Here is a 26291-nt window from a genome sequence, read left to right as displayed (position 1 = left end):
AGAGTTTTGGCTTGTGTCTGTCTGTACGGAGTAAGTATGTGTCATCGTCTTCGCTAAATAAGCCTGGGAGGTTAGTGGAAAGCCTGTCCTACTGGAGCGATCAAGTCAATCTGAACTGATTTCCACATCCCAGAAAAGACTAGGAACATTCATATGCTCAGCAAGTTAAGCATCGTAGCTTTGCAATTACATCTGCAAAGTCTTTGTAGTTGCCCTTGTTAGCTGAACTTTTCCTCTCATCATGCCGCTAAGAAAAAGCAAAACTCTTGCCGAGAAGCTGCTTGTGACTTTCTTCTTACCTTTTCGTTGTGTTGCGCATTTTAAATACGCAGACGTTCGTTCATTTTCCAAGTCTCCTGTAGTTTGAAGAAACACATTTCAATTGAATAATATCCTAAACATGGACAACTATCACGTTTCACTCTCAATCTCTATCCAATATGTCGCCAAGCTTCTCAACCCATAGAACCCCCATAATGCTCTGTGGCACAACCCCAATACACCACACGAGGTTTGTTCTCTGGTCCTAATCCTACGATTGGATGGACAACATGTCAGTTCATATTGCAAAAGCTTTGATTAGTTGGAGGACATCCTCTGAAAGTGGTTATAATTATCATGTAGGTCTATGGAAATTGGTAAGGCCTACAAGCCTCCTGGGTTTTGTATTGAAGTCAATGTAGCCAGAGGACGGGAAATAGATGTCTTCCTGCTACACCATGGTGCTAGCTTAGAGTGTGTTGTTGAGACTACTGTAGACCTTCATTGCAAAACAGTGTGTTTTAATCAGGCATTTGGTGACGTGAATATATTTAGTATAGTTTCATCTAAAAAGGATAACTATTTGAATGTTTAAATAGTTTAAAATGTTCTGAAATTCACTGCGTAGGATGGTCCTTCCCTTCCTCTTCTGAGAAGCCTTCACTGACACACACACACACACACACACACACACACACACACACACACACACACACACACACACACACACACACACACACACACACACACACACACACACACACACACACACACACACACACACACACACACACACACACACACACACACACACACACACACACACACACACTCGATGTGTGATTGGCACTTGATTAGGAACTAATCCTTGTCACAACACCCCCACGTCTCCCATCCCCACAATAACCCCCTCCCACCCATTCCTCCCCACCCCCGCCCTTCATCCCCTGCTGCCTCATCCATCCACTCCCCACCTTTCAAACCCCCACCCCTCACTACCTCCTCCAGCTCCACTCTGCAGTCAGTCCTGAACCCCAACCATCCAACCCTCTGAGGAACAGAGAAATAATTAGGAGAGAAGATTGCAGCTGACACCATTTCTGAAAAGCAGGGTAGCAGGCTAGAGTAGAGCAGAGAAGAGCAGGGTAGCAGGCTAGAGTAGAGCAGAGAAGAGCAGGGTAGCAGGCTAGAGTAGAGCAGAGAAGAGCAGGGTAGCAGGCTAGAGTAGAGCAGAGAAGAGCAGGTTATTGTAATGAGAGCAGAGCACAGGGATTCTTTGTGTCTGAGCTGAGGGAGAGGAGTTTAGAGAAAAGACTGAAGCCCCCCGGTTCTCCATTCAGTCTGTGTGTGAGAGAGAAGAGATGAGCCGAGGGAGGGAGGGAAGCCAGGGAGAAAAGGAGAGAGGGAGTAACCAGGGCTTTGTTAGACTGACTCTAATGCATGTGGGATCTGAGCCCTGAGAGGAGAGGGCACTGTGAGGTGTCCCCCTCCTCAGCACACTGACAGCAGCTATCGCCAAGGTAACTGCATAGAAACTCACTGGAACCACAGTCGTACGGCCCTGCTACACTACAGCCATCAGCTATTGAGGGAATGATTCCTTTGAAATCAATGAAAGCTGCTATACTGCTATACTGTTGTGCTCGCGTTGCATTACGTCCAATGGCAGCGTCCAAGTTCAAATAACACAGAGGTTCACTTCTTGGTGGCTGACACCTGTTCATTCAATCTTGTGAATTTAAAAAATTACAAATAAAGTGGAGTTTGGTTGCATGTAGCCCCTTCCCCTCTGCTCCTCTCCTCTGCTCCTCTCCTCCTCGTCTTTCCTTCTGCTCCTCTCCTCCTCGTCTTTCCTTCTGCTCCTCTCCTCTTCCCCTCTGCTCCTCTCCTCTGCTCCTCTCCTCCTCGTCTTTCCTTCTGCTCCTCTCCTCTTCCCCTCTGCTCCTCTCCTCTGCTCCCCTCCTCCTCGTCTTTCCTTCTGCTCCTCTCCTCTTCCCCTCTGCTCCTCTCCTCTGCTCCTCTCCTCCTCGTCTTTCCTTCTGCTCCTCTCCTCTTCCCCTCTGCTCCTCTCCTCTGCTCCTCTCCTCCTCGTCTTTCCTTCTGCTCCTCTCCTCTTCCCCTCTGCTCCTCTCCTCTGCTCCTCTCCTCCTCGTCTTTCCTTCTGCTCCTCTCCTCCTCGTCTTTCCTTCTGCTCCTCTCCTCTTCCCCTCTGCTCCTCTCCTCTTCTCTCCTCTCCTCCTCTCTCCTTTCCTTCTGCTCCTCTTCTCTTCTCCTCTGCTCCTCTCCTCTTCTCTTCTCCTCTGCTCCTCTCTCTGCTCTCTTCTCCCTCTCCTCCTCTCTGCTCCTCTCCTCTGCTCTCTTCTCTCTGCTCTCTCCTCTTCTCTTCTCTCTCTCCTCTCTCTCTGCTCCTCTTCTCTTCTCCTCTGCTCCTCTTCCTCTTCTCTCTCTCTCTCCTCTTCTCTTCTCCTCTGCTCCTCTCCTCTTCTTCTCTCCTCTGCTCCTCTCCTCTTCTCCTCTGCTCCTCTCCTCTTCTCCTCTGCTCTCCTCTCTCTTCTCCTCTGCTCATCTTCTCTCTTCTCCTCTGCTCTTCTCTCCTCTTCTCTTCTCCTCTGCTCATCTCTCTCTTCTCTCTGCTCCTCTCTTCTCTTCTCCTCTTCTCTCCTCTTCTCCTCTGCTCATCTTCTCTTCTCCTCTGCTCCTCTCCTCTTCTCCTCTGCTCCTCTCCTCTTCTCCTCTGCTCATCTTCTCTTCTCCTCTGCTCCTCTCTCTTCTCTTCTCCTCTGCTCCTCTCCTCCTCTTCTCCTCTGCTCATCTTCTCTTCTCCTCTGCTCCTCTCCTCTTCTCTTCTCCTCTGCTCCTCTCCTCTTCTCCTCTGCTCATCTTCTCTTCTCCTCTGCTCCTCTCCTCTTCTCTTCTCCTCTGCTCCTCTCCTCTTCTCTTCTTCTCTGCTCCTCTTCTCTTCTCCTCTGCTCCTCTCCTCTTCTCTTCTCCTCTGCTCCTCTCCTCTTCTCCTCTGCTCATCTTCTCTTCTCCTCTGCTCCTCTCCTCTTCTCTTCTCCTCTGCTGCTCTCCTCTTCTCTTCTCCTCTGCTCCTCTTCTCTTCTCCTCTGCTCTCTCTCTTCTCTTCTCCTCTGCTCTCTCTCTTCTCTCTGCTCCTCTTCTCTTCTCCTCTGCTCCTCTCCTCTTCTCTTCTCCTCTGCTCCTCTCCTCTTCTCCTCTGCTCATCTTCTCTTCTCCTCTGCTCCTCTCCTCTTCTCTTCTCCTCTGCTCCTCTCCTCTTCTCCTCTGCTCCTCTCCTCTTCTCTTCTCCTCTGCTCCTCTCCTCTTCTCTTCTCTGCTCCTCTCCTCTTCTCTTCTCCTCTGCTCCTCTCCTCTTCTCCTCTGCTCCTCTCCTCCTCGTCTTTCCTTCTGCTCCTCTCCTCCTCGTCTTTTCTTCTGCTCCTCTCCTCTTCCCCTCTGCTCCTCTCCTCTTCCCCTCTGCTCCTCTCCTCTTCCCCTCTGCTCCTCTCCTCCTCGTCTTTCCTTCTGCTCCTCTCCTCCTCTCCTCTGCTCTTTTCCTCTTCCCCTCTGCTCTTCTCCTCTGCTCTTCTCCTCTTCCCCTCTGCTCCTCTCCTCTGCTCTTCTCCTCTTCCCCTCTGCTCCTCTCCTCTTCCCCTCTGCTCATCTCCTCTTATCCTCTCCTTCTCGTCTTTCCTTCTGCTCCTCTCCTCTTCCCCTCTGCTCCTCTGCTCTTCTCCTCTTCCCCTCTGCTCCTCTCCTCCTCGTCTTTCCTTCTGCTCTTCTCCTCTTCCCCTCTGCTCCTCTCCTCTTCCCCTCTGCTCATCTCCTCTTCCCCTCTGCTCCTCTCCTCCTCGTCTTTCCTTCTGCTCCTCTCCTCCTCTCCTCTGCTCTTCTCCTCTTCCCCTCTGCTCCTCTCCTCTGCTCTTCTCCTCTTCCCCTCTGCTCCTCTCCTCTTCCCCTCTGCTCCTTTCCTCTTCCCCTCTGCTCCTCTCCTCCTCGTCTTTCCTTCTGCTCCTCTCCTCCTCTCCTCTGCTCCTCTCTTCTTCCCCTCTGCTCCTCTCCTCTTCCCCTCTGCTCCTCTCCTCTGCTCCTCTCCTCTTCCCCTCTGCTCCTCTCCTCTTCCCCTCTGCTCCTCTCCTCCTCGTGTTTCCTTCTACTCCTCTCCTCCTCTCCTCTGCTCCTCTCCTCTTCCCCTCTGCTCCTCTCCTCTTCCCCTCTGCTCCTCTCCTCTTCCCCTCTGCTCCTCTCCTCTTCCCCTCTGCTCCTCTCCTCCTCTCCTCTGCTCTTCTCCTCTTCCCCTCTGCTCCTCTCCTCTGCTCTTCTCCTCTTCCCCTCTGCTCCTCTCCTCTTCCCCTCTGCTCCTTTCCTCTTCCCCTCTGCTCCTCTCCTCCTCGTCTTTCCTTCTGCTCCTCTCCTCCTCTCCTCTGCTCTTCTCCTCTTCCCCTCTGCTCCTCTCATCTGCTCTTCTCCTCTTCCCCTCTGCTCCTCTCCACTCTTGAAACAACGTGTTGGTGTAGAAGGTAGAACGTCACATTGGCTGATGGCATCGCAGCCCTTCTAGTCGAGCTGAAGAGTTACCTTCTCTACCGTTGTCACCCTCTCTTTCTGTTTCTCTCTCTCTCTCCCTCTCCTTTCTTTTTCTTCTAGCTATCTAGTGCTGTCTCTCCCCTCCCCCATCCTCCCTCTCTCTCTCTCTTCCTAGTTGAGAGGGATACCGTCTAGCCTTATCCCAGAGTTGTCTTCATTAGTCCATCCCAGCCTGGATGAAGTGATGGTGGAGGGTAGAGGGGGTTTCTCTCAGTGAACTAGACAGACAGACACAGAGTGAAGATGAATACATGCCCTGTCCCACATTGGAGCAGATTAAAGTTTGTGTGTGCGTGAATGTGTCTGTGAGTGTCTGTGTCTGTGTGCCCTACCTAAAGCCTGTAGCAGCCAGTACAGGGAGATAGATTAGTTGGATGAACTATTATAGCTGTTATATTTCAGCAGTCAGAGCTGACAGTGAGATAAACCAGTAGAGAGAGAGAGAGAGTGGTGTGTGTGTGTGTGTGTGTGTGTGTGTGTGTGTGTGTGTGTGTGTGTGTGTGTGTGTGTGTGTGTGTGTGTGTGTGTGTGTGTGTGTGTGTGTGTGTGTGTGTGTGTGTGTGTGTGTGTGTGTGTGTGTGTGTGTGTGTGTGTGTGTGTGTGTGTGTGTGTGTGTCTGGCTGTGGGGGTGGACAGGAGCAGATGCTTTAGCCCTCATCCCAAATGGCACCCTATTCATTAGTGCAAAACTTTTGACCAGACCATATGGGCCCTAGTCAAAAATAGTGTACTACATAGGAAATAGGGTGCCATTAGGGATACTGCCTTAGTCTCTAGATTGAGTCCATTAAATGAGAACTTCCTCCATTAGGAAGTCTAAACTGTGATTACACACGCCCGCCCGCCCACCCACCCACCTACTGAGAGGAAGAGCCAATAAACAGCCTTCATGACCTTCACCGGTACTTCTCCTTCCCCAGGCTTTATTCTATTTTTCTGTTTGTTTGTGTGTGTGTGTGTGTGTGTGTGTGTGTGTGTGTGTGTGTGTGTGTGTGTGTGTGTGTGTGTGTGTGTGTGTGTGTGTGTGTGTGTGTGTGTGTGTGTGTGTGTGTGTGTGTGTGTGTGTGTGTGTGTGTGTGTGTGTGTGTGTGTGTGTGTGTGTGTGCTCGCGGGTCTACATGTGTGATGTGATATTTTGTATGTATTTAATTGAGCCTTCCTTGAATGGGTTCCTTAACCCTCAGCTCACAATGGGAGCAGGTGAGGAGGGTATGTTTGCGTCCCAAATGGCACCCTATTTCCTACATTGTGCATTGCCTTTGACCAGAAGTTGTGCACTATGTAAGTAATATGGTGCCATTTGGGACAAAGCCCACGATCACACATAATTTGCATCATCACAGATTGAAAAGCATCTATACAGTCACTATACCATGTCTACATAATAACACCTGGAAGGATTATTGGGTTATTGATGCTGGGTGCTGGGTTATCGATGCTGGGTGCTGGGTTATCGATGCTGGGTGCTGGGTTATCGATGCTGGGCGCTGGGTTATTGATGCTGGGTGCTGGGTTATTGATGCTGGGTACTGGGTTTTTGATGCTGGGTGCTGGGTGCTGGGTTATTGATGCTAGGTGCTGGGTTTTTCATGCTGGGTGCTGGGTTATTGATGCTAGGTGCTGGGTTATTGATGATGGGTGCTGGGTTATTGATGCTGGCTGCTGGGTTATTGATGCTGGGTGCTGGGTTATTGATGCTGGGTGCTGGGTTATCGATGCTGTGTGCTGAGTTATTGATGCTGGGTGCTGGGTTATTGATGCTGGGTGCTGGGTTATCAATGCTGGGTGCTGGGTTATCGATGCTGGGTACTGGGTTACCGATGCAGGGTTATCGAGATATGACCCAACGAGTCAGTTCAAAATAATCGGGGTGTGGCTTAGCAGGGGCATGGCTAACGTATAGTTATTTCTGGCCACCCGTGAGAGTAAATGTGATTCTGGTTCATCTGTTCTGTTGTATTGTTAACTTATGTTAATGTTGAACAATGACAGTGTTGTAGCTTTAAAGAGCCTTACACAACTGTATGGGTTTCTTAAGAGCCTTAAGCAAATCAAAATAACCAAGGCTGTTCAGGTGTGACAGACGGGTGGTATTTCAATGATAACCAAGGCTGTACAGGCGTGACAGAAGGGTGGTATTTCACTGATAACCAAGGCTGTACGGGTGTGACAGACGGGTGGTATTTCACTAATAACCAAGGCTGTACGGGTGTGACAGACGGGTGGTATTTCACTAATAACCAAGGCTGTACGGGTGTGACAGACGGGTGGTATTTCACTGATAACCAAGGCTGTACAGGTGTGACAGAAGGGTCTTGTATTTCACTGATAACCAAGGCTGTACAGGCGTGACAGAAGGGTGGTATTTCACTAATAACCAAGGCTGTACGGGTGTGACAGACGGGTGGTATTTCACTGATAACCAAGGCTGTACGGGTGTGACAGACGGGTGGTATTTCACTGATAACCAAGGCTGTACGGGTGTGACAGACGGGTGGTATTTCACTAATAACCAAGGCTGTACGGATGTGACAGACGGGTGGTATTTCACTGATAACCAAGGCTGTACGGGTGTGACAGACGGGTGGTATTTCACTGATAACCAAGGCTGTACAGGTGTGACATAAGGGTCTGGTATTTCACTGATAACCAAGGCTGTACAGGCGTGACAGAAGGGTCTGGTATTTCACCAACCAAAATGGTAACCCACTTCCAAAATGAGCACCTCCCTACACAAAACAATATCTGGAACACACACACACTGTAAAAAAAAGCTGTGTGTTGCGCCTCACATTCCGTGAAGTGGTGTAAAGCAGGTAAATTAAATCAATGGCATTAAAGATGAGGTAAGATGCTGTGTGTGCATGTGTGTGTGTGTGTGTGTGTGTGTGTGTGCTTGCATGCTTGCATGTTTGAGGTACAATGTGGTAAGATACTGATCCTGGCAATCAGCATGATCTGCTCAGCATTTTTATTCCTAATAATGGTCAGCACCACGGGCACAGCTCCAAGCTTCTGGTTTTTGAGACCATCATTCTGTCTGAGAAGGAAGGCTCGGTGACACTACCTGGAAACACACACAGTTCACAGATGACGGCACAACTACTCTAGGGGTGATGTTCTGCGGTTTACCCTGTGCTCCTCATCATTCTGTCAGACAAAGGAGGCTCTCTAAGGTGACACTAGCCTGGTCCCAGATTGGTTTGGATTGTCATGACACGGTCATATCCATGTCATAATATGTCATAACAGCTGACATATCTTTAAATATATCTTAGATTTGAGATTTTTTAATGTAGCCACCCTTTGCCTTAATGACAGCTTTGCACACTCTTGGCATTCTCTCAACCAGCTTCACCTGGAATGCCTTTCCAACAGTCTTGAAGGACTTCCCACATATGCTGAGCACTTGATGGCTGCTTTTCCTTCACTTGTCGGTCCAACTCATCCCAAAACATCTCAATTGGGTTGAGGTCGGGTGATTGTGGAGGCCAAGTCATCTGATGCAGCACTCCATCACTCTCCTTCTTGATCAAATAACTCTTACACAGCATGGAGGTGTGTTGGGTCATTGTCCTGTTGAAAACAAATTATAGTCCCACTAAGCTCAAACCAGATGGGATGGTGTATCGCTGCAGAATGCTGTGGTAGCCATGCTACTTAAGTGTGCCTTAAATTCTAAAAAATCACAGACAGTGTCACCAGCAAAGCACCCCCATACCATCACACCTCCTCCTCCATGCTTCATGGTGGGAACCACACATGCGTAAATCATCTGTTCATTTGGACTCATCAGACCTAAGGACACATTTCCACCAGTCTAATGTCCATTGGTTGTGTTTCTTGGTCCAAGCAAGTCTCTTATTATTATTATTAGTGGTTTCTTTGCAGCAATTCAACCACAAAGGCCTGATTCACACAGTCTCCTCTGAACAGTTGATTTGGATATTTGTCTGTTACTTGAACTCTGTGAAGCAATTATTTGGGCTGCAATTTCTGGTAAATCTGGGTCTTCCTTTCCTGTGACGGTCCTCATGAGAGCCACTTTCATCATAGCGCTTGATGGCTTTTGCGACTGCACTTAAAGTATTGATGGACTGTCGTTTCTCTTTGCTTATTTGAGCTGCTCTTGCCATAATATGGACTTGGTATCTTCTGTATACCACCCCAACCTTGTCACAACACAACTGATTGTCTCAAACGCATTTAGAAGTAACGAAATTCACAAATTTTTAGGTGATGATTAGGTGTCTCCAAACTTTGACTGGTACTGTATATGGAAAAATACACATTTTAAAATGTTGATCAATTGATTGGTCTAAAGAACAGATTACATTCGGTCTACCAATATTTTATTTAGTTGGGGACAGCCCTAAACATTCCTAAAACATCATTTGACAATATTTGGTTTAGTTGGGGACAGCCCTAAACATTCCTAAAACATCATTTGACAATATTTGGTTTAGTTGGGGACAGCCCTAAACATTCCTAAAACATCATTTGACATTGATACTGTTGCCGCTTCCTGTATTTTTGATTAATAGCCGAGTGACAATACAGCATAATGTTTCATAATGTTTTGTACTCATTGAAAATGGTGATATGTTGAAGATCAAGCGATTACAGTATAACTCCGTGAACACGTGTCCAACTTCTGTTCAGATTACTTGTATTTTTTACATTTAGTACCTTATAAACTGCTCATGCACCAACGTTTACCAAGTGGTCATTAGAGACTGAAATTGATTAGCTTGCTCTAACATAATCAATAGATCACGCATAACAATATAACTGGCAGACAGTTACCTATAAGTTAGTGTAAAAAACTTTACAGTATTGTCGTGTCTTTACTATCATTAAATGTGAAGAGTGTTATTTTATCAAATTAATTCTCTATGTGTAATTAAAATTATGTGATTAAACATATCATGTAAACAAAATTAACCAGGAAATCGGGGCACTAAGGAAAATGTCAATTTACAGAGCTACAATTTTCTAATATAACACTTCAGATATTTGAATATCTGATCGATTAGTTATTCTCACTCCTGTATTACTACCTTGTTAGTCTCATTCCAAACATTGTAAAATTATTGGTTAGCTGCACGAACCCTAGCATAAATTATGAATAAGCAATATAGAAAATGGCTTAATTATTTATTTCCTAACTAAATAATCACATAATAACATCACCAACAGTAGATATTGGTTACTAACAGTGATAGAAAAGTCCCTAGTGGACTAAGCTGATATGACAGCTTGGTAGACAAAAGGAAAGGGGTGGGACTGAGAAAGAGCGGGAAAGACAAATGCATTCACTACACACAGTCTATAATTATATTAATTGAAATGCTAATCCTTTGCGCATGAATATATGCATATATATTTACATCCATATGTCGTTGTCTTCTCTGTTGGAATCATCAATCGTCCTGTATGGTTCATCAGAGTCTCTGGTTAATTGAAGTCACAAAGCCATTGAAGTCACAAAGTCTTTTGTGGTTGTAGGTGGTTAGAATGGATACTTCAGAGTACCATTCAGAAGTGTTCTCATAGAATATTTGCTTCGGAGGTTGTCGGCATGCTCATTCTAGCTGCAGACTAGCAATTTGTGTAATCTAGAATTTGCTCTCTCTGTTGTGAATCGATAGTCTCAGAGTTGAACCATTTCCAGCCAATGCTCCACATGGGATGGTATTTTAGTCGTATGGTTTGTGTGGTCTTAACCATTCGAGACATATGGCCTACCATGCGTCTCTTAAACATGAAATATACCTTTCGTCACAGGTAGTATTTCAGTAGAAAAGGCAGTTCCATGATGCCTGATGTAATTGCTTGCCTCACGGGGGCATGGTCACTGACTATCGGCAGGTAACCTAGTGGTTAGAGCATTGGACTTGTAATGAAAGGTTGCAAGATCGAATCCCCGAGCTGACAAGGTCAAAATTGGTAGTTTTGCCCCTGAACAAGGCAGTTAACCCACTGTTCCTAAGCTGCCTAGTTAAATAAAGGTAAAAATAATAAATAATAATAATAATATGGAAGACAATTCTCTCATTTTAAAGGTTAACATCACATTACAGCATTTCACAAATAGTTTCATCTTTACTCGTTCATTTTTACACGAGAATTAGATGCAAACCCCATAATTGAGTAATGGACACATTCAGAGGTACAGTTCTCTATGTTTCCTGTCCTTCATGAGATCACCACATGAAACACACTCAACATGACTGTCTCTTAAGTGTCCACGGACCATTCCCACATTCTCATAAGTAGAAATGTTGTTTAATTCTAACCTGGAGGAGGGGGAGGCATGACCTACATCCAGAAAGGGCCACGTCATTACAGTATGTTACCATAAATTACAATGAAATGTTGTATTAACAGTACATTACTATTCTTTTTTTTTACAGTAACTTACAGGTAACTGGCTGCCAGTAAGTTACCGTAAAAACAACTGGTTTTCTTTTATAGTGTAGTAACACAAAATGTCCACATTAGGGAAATTAGGCAAAACATAGTGTAATATGGCAAAATAATTCAGCATATATTCTGCCCACTCACAAATTATTGCAACAATGACATCTATTTCTCAGTCATTTAAACCATTTAGAGAGTTAAAAAATGCTCTTAAACACAATTTAACTGGCGCTGTAGAGACTAGAGTTTCTGTTTGTTTTGTGCAGAAGCCTGAACCTTTGACGTCCCTATATATAGTGTACTACCTTTGTCTAGTTCTATGGGCCTTGGTCAAAGGTAGTACACTTTATAAGGAAAAGGTGGTATTTGGGGTTCATCCTGTTTTTGGTGCAGCTCCACTCATGACATGCTGCCTGGTAAGAAGAGAAGTTTCCATCTCCTTTAGTTGGGATATGGTGTGTGTCCCAAATGACACTCTATTCCCTACATAGTCCAGTACTTTTGACTAGAGCCGTAAGGGCCCTGGTCAAAAGAACTGCACTGGATAGGGAATAGAGTGCTATTTGGGACGTAGGTATGCTCTATCTACCCTCCATTCTAGCTGGTCTCCCACCACACAGTGTCTCCCACAGCAGTCATGGATAATAAATGATCCAGGCACTAGCCCCCACACTGATGTTACCCAGAGAGAGCTGTGGGTGTCTAGGGAGAGAGGAGAGGGTTCCTATGGGAAGGGGGTAGATGGATGCGAACATGGAGGGATGGGGGCTGTGTGTGTCTGGGGAGAGAAGGGCCCTGGGGGAGGAAGGGTAGATGGAGGGATGTAGGCTGTGCTGTGCTCTGTCTTCCATGACCTGCCTGCTTCCTGGATGGTTACACTAGAGAAAACCCAGTTCACTATGCACCTGTTCCAGATGAGGACATTGTACTGAGACTCAGGAAAATGGAGGCCCTGGTCTGAGTAGTTCTATGTCCAGGTATCTTCTAAGGAGAAATGTTTCATACAGACTTAATAATCAGCTTCACTGAAGAGGCTGTGTGTCTGGAGAGAGGGGTCTTGGGAGAAAAGGGAGGCTGGCTCCTGGCTGGGTCAAAGTGAGCAGACAGGGGCTCAGGAGAATGTAGGCCCAGCTCGTAGAGAAGTGTTCTCATCTGTGCAGGTGTTGATACTTAGGAGAGTTTCATATGGACTGTGTATCCAGCTTCACAGGAGAGAGAACTGTTGATTTTATATTTACATGTTGGTCTTAACCAGAGGGACATACAGTCAGTGCAGATGACCTGATGTGTGCGTCTGGGGAGAGGGATTTTGAGAGAAGAGGATAGGCTGGGTCCTGGCTGGCTATACCTGGTTTCTGGAGAAAAACCTAGTTAGTTCACCATGCACCTGTTCAAGATAAGACTTAAAGGAAGCATGGATCAACCTGCACTCAGTGAAGTTCTCTCACCTGTTCAGGTGTTGATACAGACTGTGTATCAAGCTTGAGAGAGAGAGAGAGAGAGAGAGAGAGAGAGAGAGAGAGAGAGAGAGAGAGAGAGAGAGAGAGAGAGAGAGAGAGAGAGAGAGAGAGAGAGAGAGAGAGAGAGCAGTCCTTCACTAGGAATACTGTGTGTTTATGGGGAGGAGGCTCTTGGGGGAGAAAGAGAGACTGGCTCCTGACTGGCTCCCACCTGGACCCAGGATAAAACCCAGTTTACTCTCCCCAGACTGTGTTGCACCACATGAGACCCCAAAGAATGCAGATTCTAATCTGCTCTCAGAGAGGTTCTCTCACCTGTCCAGGTGCGAGACTTTGAAGAAAGTTGTATGGACTTCAATTCAAATCAAAAAGTATTTGTCACGTGCGCAAAACACAACAGTGAAATGCTTACTTACAGGCTCTAACCAACAGTGCAGAAAAGGTATTTAGGTGAACAATAGGTAAGTAAATAAATAAAACAACACTAAAAAGACAGTGAGGCTATATACAGTAGTGAGGCTACATACAAGCACCGGTTAGTCGGTCTGATTGAGGTAGTATGTACATGTAGATATGGTTAAAGTGACTATGCATATATGATAAACAGAGAGTAGCAGCAGCGTAAAAAGAGGGGTTGTGGGGAGGCACACAATGTAAATAGTCTGGGAAGCCATTTGATTACCTGTTCAGGAGTCTTATGACTTGGGGGTAAATACTGTTGAGAAGCCTTTTTGTCCTAGCCTTGGCACTCCAGTACTGCATGCCATGCGGTAGTAGAGAGAACAGTCTATGACTGGGGTGGCTGGGGAATTTGACAATTTGTAGGGCCTTCCTCTGACACTGCCTGGTGTAGAGGTCCTGGATGGCAGGCAGCTTAGCCCCAGCTTAGCCCCAATGATGTACTGGGCCGTACAAATGTAGTGCCTTTGTAACAGTATATCTTTATTCCGTCCCCTCCCCCCCAACCGGGCGCGAACCAGGGGCCCTCTGCACACAGACAACAGTCACCCATGAAGCATCATTACCCATCGCTCCACAAAAGCCACGGCCCTTGCAGAGCAAGGGGAACCACTACTTCAAGGTCTCAAAGCGAGTGACGTCACCAATTGAAATGCTATTAGCGCGCACCGCCGCTAACTAGCTAGCCATTTCACATCCGTTACAGTCACCCCCCTTTTGACCTCCTCCATTTCTGCAGCAACCAGTGATCCGGGTCAACAGCATCAATGTAACAGTATAACTTTCGTCCGTCCCCTCGACCATATCCCGGCTCGAAACAGGGACCCTCTGCACACATCAACAACAGTCACCCACGAAGCATCGTTACCCATCGCTCCACAAAAGCAGAGGCCCTTGCGGAGCAAGGTGAACCGCTACTTCAAGGTCTCAGAGCAAGTGACCTCACCGATTGAAACACTATTAGCGCGCACCACCGCTAACTAGCTAGCCATTTCACATTGGTTACACCTTGCGGCCGGAGGCCGAGGAATTGCCGTATTGCAGTGATGCAACCATGTTCTCGATGTTCCAGCTGTAGAACCTTTTGAAGATCTCAGGACCCATGCCAAATCTTTTTAGTTTCCTGAATAGGCTTTGTCGTGCTCTCTTCACGACAGTCTTGTTGTGTTTGGACCATTCTAGTTTGTTGGTGATGTGGACACCAAGGAACTTGAAGCTCTAAACCTGCTCCACTACAGCCCCTTCGATGAGAATGGGGGTGTGCTCGGTCCTCTTTTTCCTGTAGTCCACAATCATCTCCTTGGTCTTGGTTACGTTGAGGGATAGGTTGCTATTTTGGCACCAGATCTCTGACCTCCTTCCTGTAGGCTGTCACGTCATTGTCGGTGATCAGGACTACCACCTTTTGTGTCATCTGCAAACTTAATGATAGTGTTGGAGTCATGCCTGGCCATGCAGTTGTGGGTGAACAGGGAGTACAGGAGGGGACTGAGCACGCACCCCTGGGGGGCTCCAGTGTTGGAACAGCGTGGCAGATGTGTTGTACCCTACCCTCACCACCTGGGGGCGGCCCGTCAGGAAGTCCAGGATCCAGTTGCAGAGGGAGGTGTTTAGTCCTAGGATCCTTACCCCAACCCTGGCCAACAGCTCCGCACCCCATGCAGCTACTTGCCCAAGCCTCCCCAGCTTCTCCTTCACCCAAATCCAGATATAATATGTTCTGAAAGAGCTGAAAATCCTTGACCTGTACAAATCAGCTGGGCTAGACAATCTGGACCCTCTCTTTCTAAAATTATCCGCTGCCAATGTTGCAAACCCTATTACTAGTCTGGCCCTTCTTTGGACACTGTGTTAACCTCTCTGGGATATGTGGGACGCTAGCGTCCCACCTGGCCAAAAGCCAGTGAAAATGCAGAGCGCCAAATTCAAATAAATTACCATAAAAATCAAACTTCCATGAAATCACACATGCAAGATAGCAAATTAAAGCTACACTTGTTGTGAATCCAGCCAACATGTCAGATTTCAAAAAGGCTTTTCGGCGAAAGTAAACTATGCTATTATCTGAGGATAGCACCTCATATTTCAACCCTGCAGGCGCGACACAAAACGCAGAAATAAAGATATAATTCTTGAATGGTCCTAATTCTTAAATGGTCCTTTTGTTCGATTAATTCCATTGATATATATCCAAAATGTCCATTTATTTGGTGCGTTTGATCCAGAAAAACACCGGTTCCGACTTGCGCAATGTGACTTCAAAATATCTCAAATGTTACCTGTAAACTTTGCCATAACATTTCAAAATACTTTTGTAATACAACTTTAGGTATTTTTTATGTAAATAATCAATACAATTGAAGATGGGATGATCTGTGTTCAATACAGGAGGACAACAAACTGTAGCTAGCTTTCAGGTCACGCGCCTCTAACAGAGTCCTCTTCACTCTAGCCTCGTTCTGAACAGTGTTACTTCTTCACTACAAAAAGGAAAAACCTCAACCAATTTCTAAAGACTGTTGACATCCAGTGGAAGCTATAGGAACTGCAAGAAGGTCCCTTAGAAATCTGGATTCCCAATGAAAACCCATTGAATAGAGAGTGACCTCAAAACAAAAAATCTGAATGGTTTGTCCTTATTGACTGTACGCTTGTTTATTCCATGTGTAACTCTGTGTTGTTGTTTTTGTCGCACTGGTTTGCTTTATCTTGGCCAGGTCACAGTTGTAAATGAGAACATGTTCTCAACTGGCCTACCTGGTTAAATAAAGGTGAAATCATTAAATATATATTTTTAATTAGTGATGAGCTTTGAGGGCACTATGGTGTTGAACATTGAGCTGTAGTCAATGAATAGCATTCTCACATAGGTGTTCCTTTTGTCCAGGTGGGAAAGGGCAGTGTGGAGTGCAATAGAGATTGCAACATCTGTGGATCTGTTTGGGCGTTATGCAAATTTGAGTGGGTCTACGGTTTCTGGGATACTGGTGTTGTTGTGAGCCCTTACCAGCCTTTCAAAGCACTTCATGGCTACGGACATGAGTGCTACGGGTCTGTAGTAATTTAGGCAAGTTGTCTTCGTGTTCTTGGGCACAAGGACTATGGTGGTCTGCTTGAAACATGTTTATATTACAGACTCAATCAGGGACATGTTGAAAATGTCAGTGAAGACACCTGCCAGTTGGTCAGCGTATGTTCGGAGTACACATCCTGGTACTCCGTCTGGCCCCGCAGCCTTGTGAATGTTGAGCTGTTTAAAGGTCTTACTCACGTCGACTACGGAGAGCGTGATCACACAGTCGTCCGGAACAGCTGATACTCTCATGAATGTTTTCTAATCAGCTTCACTGTTCATGCCTTGTACATGGGAAAGGTGCTGTGTGGGAAGATTGAGGGAGGCTGTGCTCTGACTCTCGTGGCCTGGCTGGTTCACCTTAGCCTGGGTACCAGTCTGTTCGTGCTATCATTCCACTTTTTACCAGTCCTTAACAAGGAGTGTCAAAAAGGGGAGTGATAGTACAGACAGACTGGTACCCAGGCTAGGTTCACTTAGCCCTGGAGAAAACCAGGTTCACTCTGAACACTCAGAGATGTTACCAGTGCAGATGCATCATGACTTAGAAGAAAAGTTTTGTATTCCCTTTTAAGGTTTTGTATGGACGTAATAACCAGCTTCACCAGAGAAAAAGAAAACACCACATATCCTTAGACACACACACACGTTAACCCTGTGAATTAGAACCTCTGTGGGCAGGGATTTACCAAGGGGCCTGGCCAAGCAGGACACACATCAACTAGGAAGGGAAGGAACACTCAGGACAGAACCGGATCACAAATCCACATTATAACACTCTTAGGCATCCTTCCACAGAGGACATGATATAAAACAATAAACCATCCACAGCATAGTGATGGGGTATAACTGTACCCTCGCTGATGATATGAGAGAAAGATTCAAGAAAATGTGTGTTATGTGCAGTGTGTCCCCTTACGAAAAAAAGAGTGCAGTATATATAACTGCAGTATGCTGCAACTACTGCATACAAAATATGTTTTTTAACTGCAGTCATTTTGCAGTGTAATTGCAGTTAGAGTGTAGTATACTGGAATCTTTTTTTGTGTGTGTGTGTGACTACTCTGTGGAGGTATTATGAAATTCAAACAGTAGCTAATTTATTTCTTGCTGAGCCTATTTCTGTCAATATTTACTAGCAGCAGGGGCCTCTTGCTTCTGTGGTTAAATAACACTAGCAACATGTGCAACAGACCCATAAGCTACTGATAATGCATGAGGGTAAAGAGATGTGGAGAGTGAACTGTTTTGCTGTATCTGAGGAAGAAAGAGGACACATACATACATCAGGACACACTTTGCAGCTGACTTACGTCTCTTTGGCTGACCATGTTTGTGTTTTAGTGAGATTAACATCAGCGGGTGGTTTTCAATGGGTTATGGAAGCTGTATTGGTTTAGTGTAATTCACATCTGACCTCATGGTGACTTAACTGTGTAAGGTGATATGACACATGGCTGCTACTAGCCCATCACAGCTAACTAGCCGGCACAACACAGCTAACTAGCCCACCACAGCTGACTAGTGATTAGCTCAATACAGCTAACTAGCTAGCGCAACACAGTTAACTAGCTAGCACACCACAGCTAACTAGCTAGCACACAACAGCTAACTAGCTAGCACACAACAGCTAACTAGCTAGCACACAACAGATAACTAACTAGCTCAATACAGCTAACTAGCTAGCGCAACACAGTTAACTAGCTAGCACACCACAGCTAACTAGCTAGCACACCACAGCTAACTAGCTAGCACACAACAGCTAACTAGCTAGCACACAACAGCTAACTAGCTAGCACACCACAGCCCACTTAGTAGGACTAACACGTATGTGTCTTTCTGTCTCTGTGTTTTCAGTTGACGGCTGCATACACAAAGCGGCAGGCTCCTGTCTGTATGAAGAATGCATCACACTCAACGGCTGTGAAACCGGCAACGCCAAGATCACCTGTGGCTATGACCTACCGGCTAAATGTGAGTACCGTTTAATCCATTATTATCCCTGTTCCAATTTTCCCTGCCATGGGTGCTGTTTTGATGCTACATCCTACACTATGCTGCATTTGCGTCCTTTACAAAACCTGCAATGAATATGGCTAATTCTATATGGTGCATACCAGCTCTTTCTATATGATCCCTACACATTGAACATGATCCACATGAAACATGTCGCTGAACATGTGAAACGTTGGGACATGATGATGCTTCTATGCATTACAGCCAATCGGATCATTATAACAACATGACTGCCAACCTAATTATCACTACACCACCCACCCACTAGCTAGAAGATACCAGTTAACATACCCACCCCATAGGAACAATTGGTTGCAATGATGTCCAGTGTATCCCTTCTGTAAGACATTGTTGCCAGGGATGTCTGCAACATTACATAATGACTACACTGACATTGTGAATCACCCCACTGCCTCACTGCATACTGAATTACATTGGGGACATTTGAGTCATTTTAGGATGAATCCTATCAATCAGCCCATTGAGTTTACAGTTGCTTGCACACTTTATTTATTTATTTTTGGATATAGAACGACAGTTCCATCATCATTTATTAGTAGTGATTGGCCATTACTGATGAATGGGCTCTTATTATTAACAGAGTCATTATCATTATGATGGGTAGGTGCTTGTTCTACGCCCTGTTGAAGGTTCCATCTGTACACAAAGTCTGCATCCCAAATGGCACACTATTCCCCTTTACAATGCACATTGGCTCTGGTCAAACACTGCACTATATATGGAATAGGGTGCCATCTGCAAACAAAGAAAGACATTAAGAGAAACATTTGGTAGTAACTTGATTGATATTTTATCCTTGATTTATCCAGTTAACGGTTCACATAACTCTCCTCTTGGTGAGTTATGGAGATCGTCATTCCATAGAAGGCTGTCGTTGTTGTAGGCTTTTTCAGGGAAGGAGGTATATAACATACATTTTTTGTCTGCGAGTGTGAGAGAGAGAGAGAGAGAGAGAGAGAGAGAGAGAGAGAGAGAGAGAGAGAGAGAGAGAGAGAGAGAGAGAGAGACAGAAGAGAGAGACAGAAAGGGAGAGAGAGACAGAAAGAGAGCGGGAGAGAGATAGTAATCTGGTAATGGATGAAGAGGTGTGTCTGTGGACACATCTGGATTGGGGGAGTGATAAGGGTGATAGATGACCATGGGTAATTATTTGTAATGCACCTGCCACACTTAAAAAGGTGCCACAAACAAAGCTGGAATAATATGGTTGTGTTAGGGTTAGGGTTTATAGTGTGGAAAACAAGTGTCTTTTGCTGTGGTACAGTTCTGTCAAACTATATTAAACATCCCAGTGGTAGTGTCATTTCCCTGAATAGTTTCTGTAAGACAGAGAGATGGATGCCTCCCAAATTTCACCCTATTCTATATATAGTGTACTACTTTTGACCAGAGCCCTATAAGCTCTGGTTGAAAGTAGTGCCCTATAAAGGGAATAAGGTGGCATTTGGGACTGACCCAGAAAAAGGACCCAGAGAGCTTGTGAAATTAGAAGAGGGTTGGAAGCAAATGAAAGTTGCGGAGAAATTTGTTTGTGTTTAATGTGTCTTAAAGCTGTCAAACAAGCCAAGCAGATAAACCAATGAGTCATGCAGGATGATAGACATCATTTACATTTTACATTTAAGTCATTTAGCAGACGCTCTTATCCAGAGCGACTTACAAATTGGTGCATTCACCTTATGACATCCAGTAGAACAGTCACTTTACAATAGTGCATCTAAATCTTAAAGGGGGGAGGGGTGAGAAGGATTACTTATCCTATCCTAGGTATTCCTTAAAGAGGTGGGGTTTCAGGTGTCTCCGGAAGGTGGTGATTGACTCCGCTGTCCTGGCGTCGTGAGGGAGTTTGTTCCACCATTGGGGGGGCCAGAGCAGCGAACAGTTTTGACTGGGCTGAGCGGGAACTGTACTTCCTCAGTGGTAGGGAGGCGAGCAGGCCTCAGTTTCCTGGTCACCATAGCAGCACCCACCTGCAGCACACGCTCCAGCAGGTATATTTCACTGGTCACCCCCAAAGCCAATTCCTCATTTGGCCGCCTTTCCTTACAGTTCTCTGCTGCCAATGACTGGAACAAACTGCAAAAATCGCTGAGGCTGGAGTCTCTTATCTCCCTCACTAACTACAAGCACCAGACAGACAGGTGGTTCCATTGATTGCTATGTAAAATACATGTGCACACACGGTCTGTTCCATTTTCTGCTATGGCAACACTGCCTGACACTTCCATAACAATTTAATAACATATGTCAAATGTCATAGTTTAATAACTTACTATGTCACGATATCACAAACAATCCCGGGCTGTGGACACATCTTCTGTAGGGGAGAGTGGTTTAAGTTTTTTTACATTCAGCATCACTCCATCAAGGGTAATATAGCATTCTTTCAAACAAAGATATCTAGATATATTTGATTATGTTGTGTATCCCTAGAAATAATCAGAATTCATGTAAACATTACAGTTTTGAAAACATAGCTTGTCCAAAAAAAGTGGTATCTTGGCACAATTTAGCTTGCGGGAAAGGGGAAGTTAGGCCACCTACACATTTCTGTACTGAATGAAATATTACCACCACCTCTTTAAAACCATATCTATCTGTATTTCCCAAACACAATTCAACACAATCACACTTGTTTTTTTTGTTGTCTTTTAATTATTTGAAGCTTCTTTTAACACAGGCTTAACAGCTAACAAACACTTTGTACTTTTTGAAATACATTTAGCATAGGCCAGGCCCTGTTGTTACCTCATATCCCAGCGATAATGCCGTGCATTATGCCTGGGAAGAAAACACTTTATTTTGATCAACTTGCAATTGGCTCAACCCCTACAGTGCATTCAGAGAGTATTTAGACCCCTTTACTTTTGCCATATTTGTTACGTTACATTCAAAGATGGATTACATCGTTTTTTCCCCTCATCAATATACATACAATACCCCATAATGACAAAGCAAAAACAGGTTTTTACTAATTGTATCATATGTATATAAAAAGAAAAACTGAAATATCACATTTACATAAGAATTCAGACCCTTTACTCAGTACTTTGTTGAAGCACCTTTGGTAGTGATTACAGCCTTAAGTCTTCTTGGGTATGACGCTACAAGCTTGGCACTAGAGGTTTTTCAACGCCAATACCGATTATTGGAGGACCAAAAAAAGCCGATACTGATTAATCGGCCAATTTTTCTTTTATTTGTAATAATGACAATTACAAAAATACTGAATGAACACTTATTTTAACTTAATGTAATACATCAATAAAAATCTATTTAGCCTCAAATAAATAATGAAACATGTTCAATTTGGTTTAAATAATGCAAAAACTAAGTGTTAGAGAAGTAAAAGTGCAATATGTGCCATGTAAAAAAGATAACGTTTAAGTTCCTTGCTCAGAACATGACAACATATGAAAGCTGGTGGTTCCTTTTAACATGAGACTTCAATATTCCAAGGTAAGAGGTTTTAGGTTGTAGTTAATATAGTATTTATAGAACTATTTCTCTCTATACCATTTGTATTTCATATACCTTTGACTATTGGATGTTCCTATAGGCACTATAGTATTGCCAGTGTAATAGTATAGCTTCCGTCCCTCTCCTCGCCCCTACCTGGGCTCGACCCAGGAACACATAGAAAACAGCCACACTCGAAGCAGCGTTACCCATCGCTCCACAAAGCCGTGGCCCATGCAGAGCAAGGGGAATAACTACTCCAAGTCTCAGAGCGCGTGACGTTTGAAACACTATTAGCGCGCACCCCGCTAACTAGCTAGCCATTTCACATTGGTTACACCAGCCATTAAGCTGATAGGCTTGAAGTCATAAACAGTGCTGTGCTTGCGAAGAGCTGCTGGCAAAACGCACGAAAGTGCTGTTCGAATGAATGATTACGAGCCTGCTGGTGTCTACCATCGAATCAGTCAGACTGCTCTATCAAATCATAGACTTCATTATAACATAATACACAGAAATACGAGCCTTTGGTCATTAATATGGTCGAATCCAGAAACTATAATTTCGAAAACAAAACGTTTATTATTTCAGTTAAATATGGAACCGTTCTGTATTTTATCTAATAGGTGGCAACCCTAAGTCTAAATATTCTTGTTACATTGTACAACCTTCAATGTTATGTCATAATTACGTAAAATTCTGGCAAATTAGTTTGCAATGAGCCAGGCTGCCCAAACTGTTGCATAGACCCTGACTCTGCGTGCAATGAACGCAAGAGAAGTGACTCAATTTCACCTGGTTAATATTTGGTCACTTTTGAATGCTGGCGGTGCTTTCGCTCTAGTGGTAGCATGAGACGGAGTCTACAACCCACACAAGTGGCTCAGGTAGTGCAGCACATCCAGGATGGCACATCAATGCGAGCTGTGGCAAGAAGGTTTGCTGTGTCTGTCAACGTAGTGTCCAGAACATGGAGGCGCTACCAGGAGACAGGCCAGTACATCAGGAGATGTGGAGGAGGCCGTAGGAGGACAACAAACCAGCAGCAGGACCGCTACCTCCGCCTTTGTGCAAGGAGGAGCAGGAGGAGCACTGCCAGAGCCCTGCAAAATGACCTCCAGCAGGCCACAAATGTGCATGTGTCTGCTCAAACGGTCAGAAACAGACTCCATGAGGGTGGTATGAGGGCCTGACGTCCACAGGTGGGGGTTGTGCTTACAGCCCAACACTGTGCAGGACGTTTGGCATTTGCCAGAGAACACCAAGATTGGCAAATTCGCCACGTGTGCCGTGTGCTCTTCACAGATGAAAGCAGGTTCACACTGAGCACATGTGACAGACGTGACAGAGTCTGGAGACGCCGTGGAGAACGTCCTGCTGCTTGCAACATCCTCCAGCAGGACCGGTTTGGTGGTGGGTCAGTCATGGTGTGGGGTGGCATTTCTTTGGGGGGCCGCACAGCCCTCCATGTGCTCGCCAGAGGTAGCCTGACTGCCATTAGGTACCGAGATGAGATCCTCAGACCCCTTGTGAGACCATATGATGGTGCGGTTGGCTCTGGGTTCCTCCTAATGCAAGACAATGCTAGACCTCATGTGGCTGGAGTGTGTCAGCAGTTCCTGCAAGAGGAAGGCATTGATGCTATGGACTGGCCCGCCAGTTCCCCAGACCTGAATCCAATTGAGGACATCATGTCTTGCTCCATCCACCAATGCCACGTTGCACCACAGACTGTCCAGGAGTTGGCGGATGCTTTAGTCCAGGTCTGGGAGGAGATCCCTCAGGAGACCATCCGCCACCTCATCAGGAGTATGCCCAGGCGTGGTAGGGAGGTCATACAGGCACATGGAGGCCACACACACTACTGAGCCTCATTTTGACTTGTTTTAAGGACATTACATCAAAGTTGGATCAGCCTGTAGTGTAGTTTTCCACTTTCATTTTGAGTGTGACTCCAAATCCAGTCCTCCATTGGTTGATAAATTTGATTTCCATTGATAATTTTTGTGTAATTTTGTTGTCAGCACACTCAACTATGTAAGGAAAAAAGTATTTAATAAGAATATTTCATTAATTCAGGATGTGTTATTTTAGTGTTCCCTTTATTTTTTTGAGCAGAGTATATACTTCTATTTATTGATTTTAAGAAAGGCACTGGTGTTTTTGGTTAGGTACAGTCGTCCAACGATTGTGCTTTTTCGCAAATGCGCTTTTGTTAAGTCATACCCCAGCGTTGCATCGATTATATGCAACGCAGGACACGCTAGATAAACTAGTAATATCATCAACCATGTGCAATTCTGACTAGTGATTGATTGATTGTTTTTTATAAGATAAGTTTAATGCTAGCTAGCAACTTACTTTGGCTTCTACTGCAATCGTGTAACAGGCAGTCTCTTTGTGGAGTGCAACGAGAGGCAGGTGTTTATAGCTTTGGATTAGTTAACTGTAAGGTTGCAAAATTGGCTCCCCGAGCTGACAAGGTGAAAATCCGCCGTCCTGCCCCTGAACGAGGCAGTTAACCCACTGTTCCCAGGCCGTCATTATAAATAATAATGTGTTCTTAACTGACTTGCCGAGTTAAATAAAGGTATAAAAAAATAATTAAAAAATCTGCAAAATGACCTATTTCCGTTTGTTATGAAATCGGCCCTAATTAATCGGCCATTCCGATTAATCAGTCAACCTGTACTTGGCACACCTGTATTTGGGGAGTTTCTCCCATTCTACTCTACAGATCCTCTCAAGCTCTGTCAGGTTGGATGGGGAGCATTGCTGCACAGCTATTTTCAGGTCTCTCCTGTAACGGCGTTCTTCGTTTGTAGAAAGAGAGTCAGACCGAAATGCAGCGTGTTTGTTACTCATGATCTTTAATGAATGAAAATGAAACGATACATGAAATAACTCAATACAAAAACAACAAACGGAACGTGAAACCTATTACAGCCTATCTGGTGAAACTACACAGAGATAGGAACAATTACCCACAAAATACACAGTGAAACTCAGGCTACCTAAATACGGTTCCCAATCAGAGACAACGAGAATCACCTGACTCTGATTGAGAATCGCCTCAGGCAGCCAAGCCTATACAACACCCCTAATCAGCCGCGATCCAAAATACTACAAACCCCAATACGAAAAACAACATATAAACCCATGTCACACCCTGGCCTAACCAAACATATAACAAAAACACAAAATACAATGACCAAGTCGTGACAGAAACCCCCACCTAAGGTGCGGACTCCCGGACGCACCTCAACACCATAGGGAGGGTCCAGGTGGGCGTCTGTCCATGGTGGCGGCTCCGGCTCGGGACGTGGACCCCACTCCATTAATGTCCTAGTTCCTCCCCTTTGCGTCCTGGGATAATCCACCCTCGCCGCTGACCATGGCCTAATAGTCCTCACCCAGAACCCCACTGAACTGTGGGGCAGCTCGTGACTGAGGGGCAGCTCGGGACAGAGGGGCAGCTCGGGACAGAGGGGCAGCTCGGGACAGAGGGGCAGCTCGGGACAGAGGAGAAGCTCGGGACAGAAGCAGCCCGGGACTCCGGCTCGGGATGTGGACCCCACTCCATTAATGTCCTAGTTCCTCCCCTTCGCGTCCTGGGATAATCCACCCTCGCCGTTGACCATGGCCTAATAGTCCTCACCCAGAACCCCACTGAACTGTGGGGCAGCTCGTGACTGAGGGGCAGCTCGGGACAGAGGGCCAGCTCGGGACAGAGGGGCAGCTCGGGACAGAGGAGCAGCTCGGGACAGAAGCAGCCCGGGACTGAGGGGAAGCCCAGTACTGAGAGGAAGCTCAGGCAGGTAGTAGGCTCCGGGAGATCCTGGCTGGCTGGCGGAACTGTAAGATTCTGGTTGACATGCAGATCTGGAAGATTCTGGTTGACTAGCAGATCTGGAAGATTCTGGTTGACTAGCAGATCTGGAAGATTCTGGTTGACTGGCAGATCTGGAAGAGACTGGTTGACTGGCAGATCTGGAAGAGACTGGTTGACTGATTGAGAATCGCCTCAGGCAGCCAAGCCTATACAACACCCCTAATCAGCCGCGATCCCAAATACTACAAACCCCAATACGAAAAACAACATATAAACCCATGTCACACCCTGGCCTAACCAAACATATAACAAAAACACAAAATACAATGACCAAGTCGTGACATCTCCAGAGATCTTAGATTGGGTTCACGTCCCGGCTCTGGCTGGGCAACTCAATATTTATATTATTATTTATATTATATATTCAGAGATTTGTCCTGAAGCCACTCCTGCATTGTCTTGGCTGTGTGCCAAGGGTTGTTGTTCTGTTGGAAGGTGAACCTTCGCCCCAGTGTGAGGTCCTGAGCACTCTGGAGCAGGTTTTCATCAAGGATCTCTCTGTATCTTGCTCCGTTCATCTTTCTCCTAATCTTAAATAGTCTCCCAGTCCCTGCCGCTGAAAAACATCCCCACAGCATGATGCTGCCACCACCATGCTTCACAGTAGGCATGGTGCCAGGTTTCCTCCAGATGTGACGCT

At 45.6% G+C, this 26291-nt stretch overlaps 1 protein-coding gene across 1 annotated transcript in view; it reads left to right on the top strand.

Moving 5' to 3' along the window:
• Window positions 1–26291, top strand: part of macrod2 (mono-ADP ribosylhydrolase 2) — a gene marked incomplete at its 3' end in the record, with an annotated part of 1344506 nt that overhangs the window by 520366 nt on the left and 797849 nt on the right. The window contains exon 5 of the mRNA XM_046354831.1: window positions 18121–18237. Coding sequence (XP_046210787.1) covers window positions 18121–18237 — 117 coding nt within the window. The remainder of the gene's footprint in view (window positions 1–18120; window positions 18238–26291) is intronic.

The sequence above is a fragment of the Oncorhynchus gorbuscha genome, linkage group LG06 (genome assembly GCF_021184085.1).
Source record: "Oncorhynchus gorbuscha isolate QuinsamMale2020 ecotype Even-year linkage group LG06, OgorEven_v1.0, whole genome shotgun sequence".
In the NCBI taxonomy this organism is placed as follows: domain Eukaryota; kingdom Metazoa; phylum Chordata; class Actinopteri; order Salmoniformes; family Salmonidae; genus Oncorhynchus; species Oncorhynchus gorbuscha.
Note: the sequence above shows the minus strand (reverse complement) of the source record. Positions and strands in the feature narration are given on the sequence as shown.